General features: G+C 37.6%; 1 protein-coding gene across 1 annotated transcript; it reads left to right on the top strand.

The window, feature by feature from the left end:
• The first annotated feature begins 986 nt into the window (after positions 1 to 986).
• LOC101273051 (olfactory receptor 6M1-like) lies at positions 987 to 1,934 on the top strand. Its single transcript, XM_012537056.2, is given in 1 exon segment — positions 987 to 1,934. A coding segment is annotated over 1 exon segment (948 nt).
• The last annotated feature ends 244 nt before the right edge of the window (positions 1,935 to 2,178 follow it).

The following is a 2,178-nucleotide window of genomic DNA, read 5'->3' as shown; positions in this document are numbered from 1 at the left end:
TAATATATTTATTTTACAATAGAAGATAATCTTACTAGATATACAATTCTGAGATGGCAATCATTTTCTCACCATACTTTAAAGATATTATTTAACTAAGTTTTGGCTTCCTTTGCTGCTGTTGAGAAACCGACAGTCATTTTAACTGCTGTTCCTATATAAGTGATCTTCCCTTTCTGGTTGTTTTCCATATTCTCCCTTGAGTGTCCTGAATCTGTTTTCCTTTTAAATACTGCCCCACCTTCACTCACTCTATTCTCTCTCCTGAAGGATACAAACTATGTATATAAATGTTCCCATTCCTTTCATTTCTTTGAACATTGTCTCATATTTTCAATGTCTATCTCTCTTTGCTTCATTAAAGATAAATTCTTTTGATATATCTTCCTAATTGCTAATTCTGTTTAAAATTTTACCTAATCTATTGTTTATCTCATCTTAACTCATTTGAAATAACTCAGTTGTTATTTCAATAATGATAGGTTAAAAGGATCCTTCAGTTCATGATATGCTAGTCAGTCTTAACAGAGGAATGAAAATAGAATCTGTCTGATAGCTTCTCTTCCTTCAATAAATATAATCTGAGGTTTTCAGCTAGGATATCCATATTATTAAATGATTAAAATATATGATCAAAATAACTTGAATGATTTTCAGTTAATTACATATTTCAGTTAGTTTGAATACATTTGGGTTTAAGGAAGGAAAAAAAAAGAGAAGAAATATTTTAGTTAAATAAAAATCAAATAGTTAAAGTTTAAAATGATCACAGAGTTGCTGTTTGCTTTTTTTCCCCCAGCACATCAATTATATAGATGAGAACTGAGGCCTAGTGATATAATTTGATTTGCCCAAGGCCACAGACAGAATTAGAACCCCTCACTCTTGAATGTTCTCTCTATTCTATATTTAGTGTAATCATAAAACACTTGAAATACATCTTAAACTGTTCTAACCTTCTTCATTTCTTCACCCCTCACACAGAAATGGCCATGAGAAACCAGACTAGCATGATTGAATTCACCCTTGTCTCCTTTCCCTCTGTCCAGGAGCTTCAGATCTTGCTATTTCTCATTCTCCTGCTGGTTTATACACTCACTATAACAGAAAACATTGTTATCATTTCCTTAATATGGAGTGATAATCGTCTCCAAACACCAATGTACTTCTTCCTCAATAGTTTGTCATTTTGGGACATTTTATTCACAACTACTATTGCCCCAAAGTTGCTAGCTTGCCTCTTAGAGGAAAAGAAAAACATACCTTTTGCTGGCTGCGTCATCCAAACATATTTCTACTTCTTTCTGGGGACAGTGGAGTTTATCTTCTTGGAGGTGATGTCCTTTGACCGCTACGTGGCCATCTGTAACCCGCTGTGCTACACCATCATCATGAATAGCAGGGCCTGCCTCCTGTTAGTTCTGGGCTGCTGGGAGGGGGCCTTCCCGTCAGTGCTTTGCCCAACTATTGTGGTGTCCAGATTGCCATAGTGCACTGAAGAAATTAGTCATTTCTTCTGTGACATCGCTCCTTTACTGCAGGCGGCCTGCATAGACACTCATTTCATTGAGATGATAAGCTGCTTCTTATCTTCCCTCGTGGTCCTGACCTCGCTGGTGCTCACCACCATGTCCTACACCTACATCATTTCTACCATCCTGCGCATCCCCTCGGCCCAAGGATGTCAGAAAGCCTTTTCCACCTGTACTTCTCACATCACTGTGGTCTCCATTGCCTACGGGAGCAACATCTTCATGTATGTGAGACCCAGCCAGAGTCATTCCCTGGAATTTGACAAAGTGACAGCTATCCTCACCATAATGGGGACCCGTCTTCTGAACCCCTTCATTTATAGTCTAAGGAATGAAAAGGTAAAGGAAGTGTTCAGAGATGCAGTCAACAAAATTTTGCCCTTTTTGCACAGGAAACCTTGAAAGTTTGTTTGCTAAGAATGTCATTTTCAACTCTTGGACACAATGTGGAGTAAGGCATGCTTGAAGATCGTAAAATCAAAGATGTGTAAGAAGAAATGAAAAAGCTTTGTGCCACATCAGATGCAAAGTATTATAGTCAAGGTCCATAGGAGACAATTCAGCCATCGAGAAAATAACATGCTCTGAACTGTTATTGGACCGTCTCACACACAGAACATTATGAATTAAAGAAAAATACTGAAGT

Source organism: Orcinus orca, chromosome 8 (assembly GCF_937001465.1).
Source record: "Orcinus orca chromosome 8, mOrcOrc1.1, whole genome shotgun sequence".
Taxonomy (NCBI): Eukaryota; Metazoa; Chordata; class Mammalia; order Artiodactyla; family Delphinidae; genus Orcinus; species Orcinus orca.
This window is presented reverse-complemented; position numbering and strand designations above follow the sequence as displayed.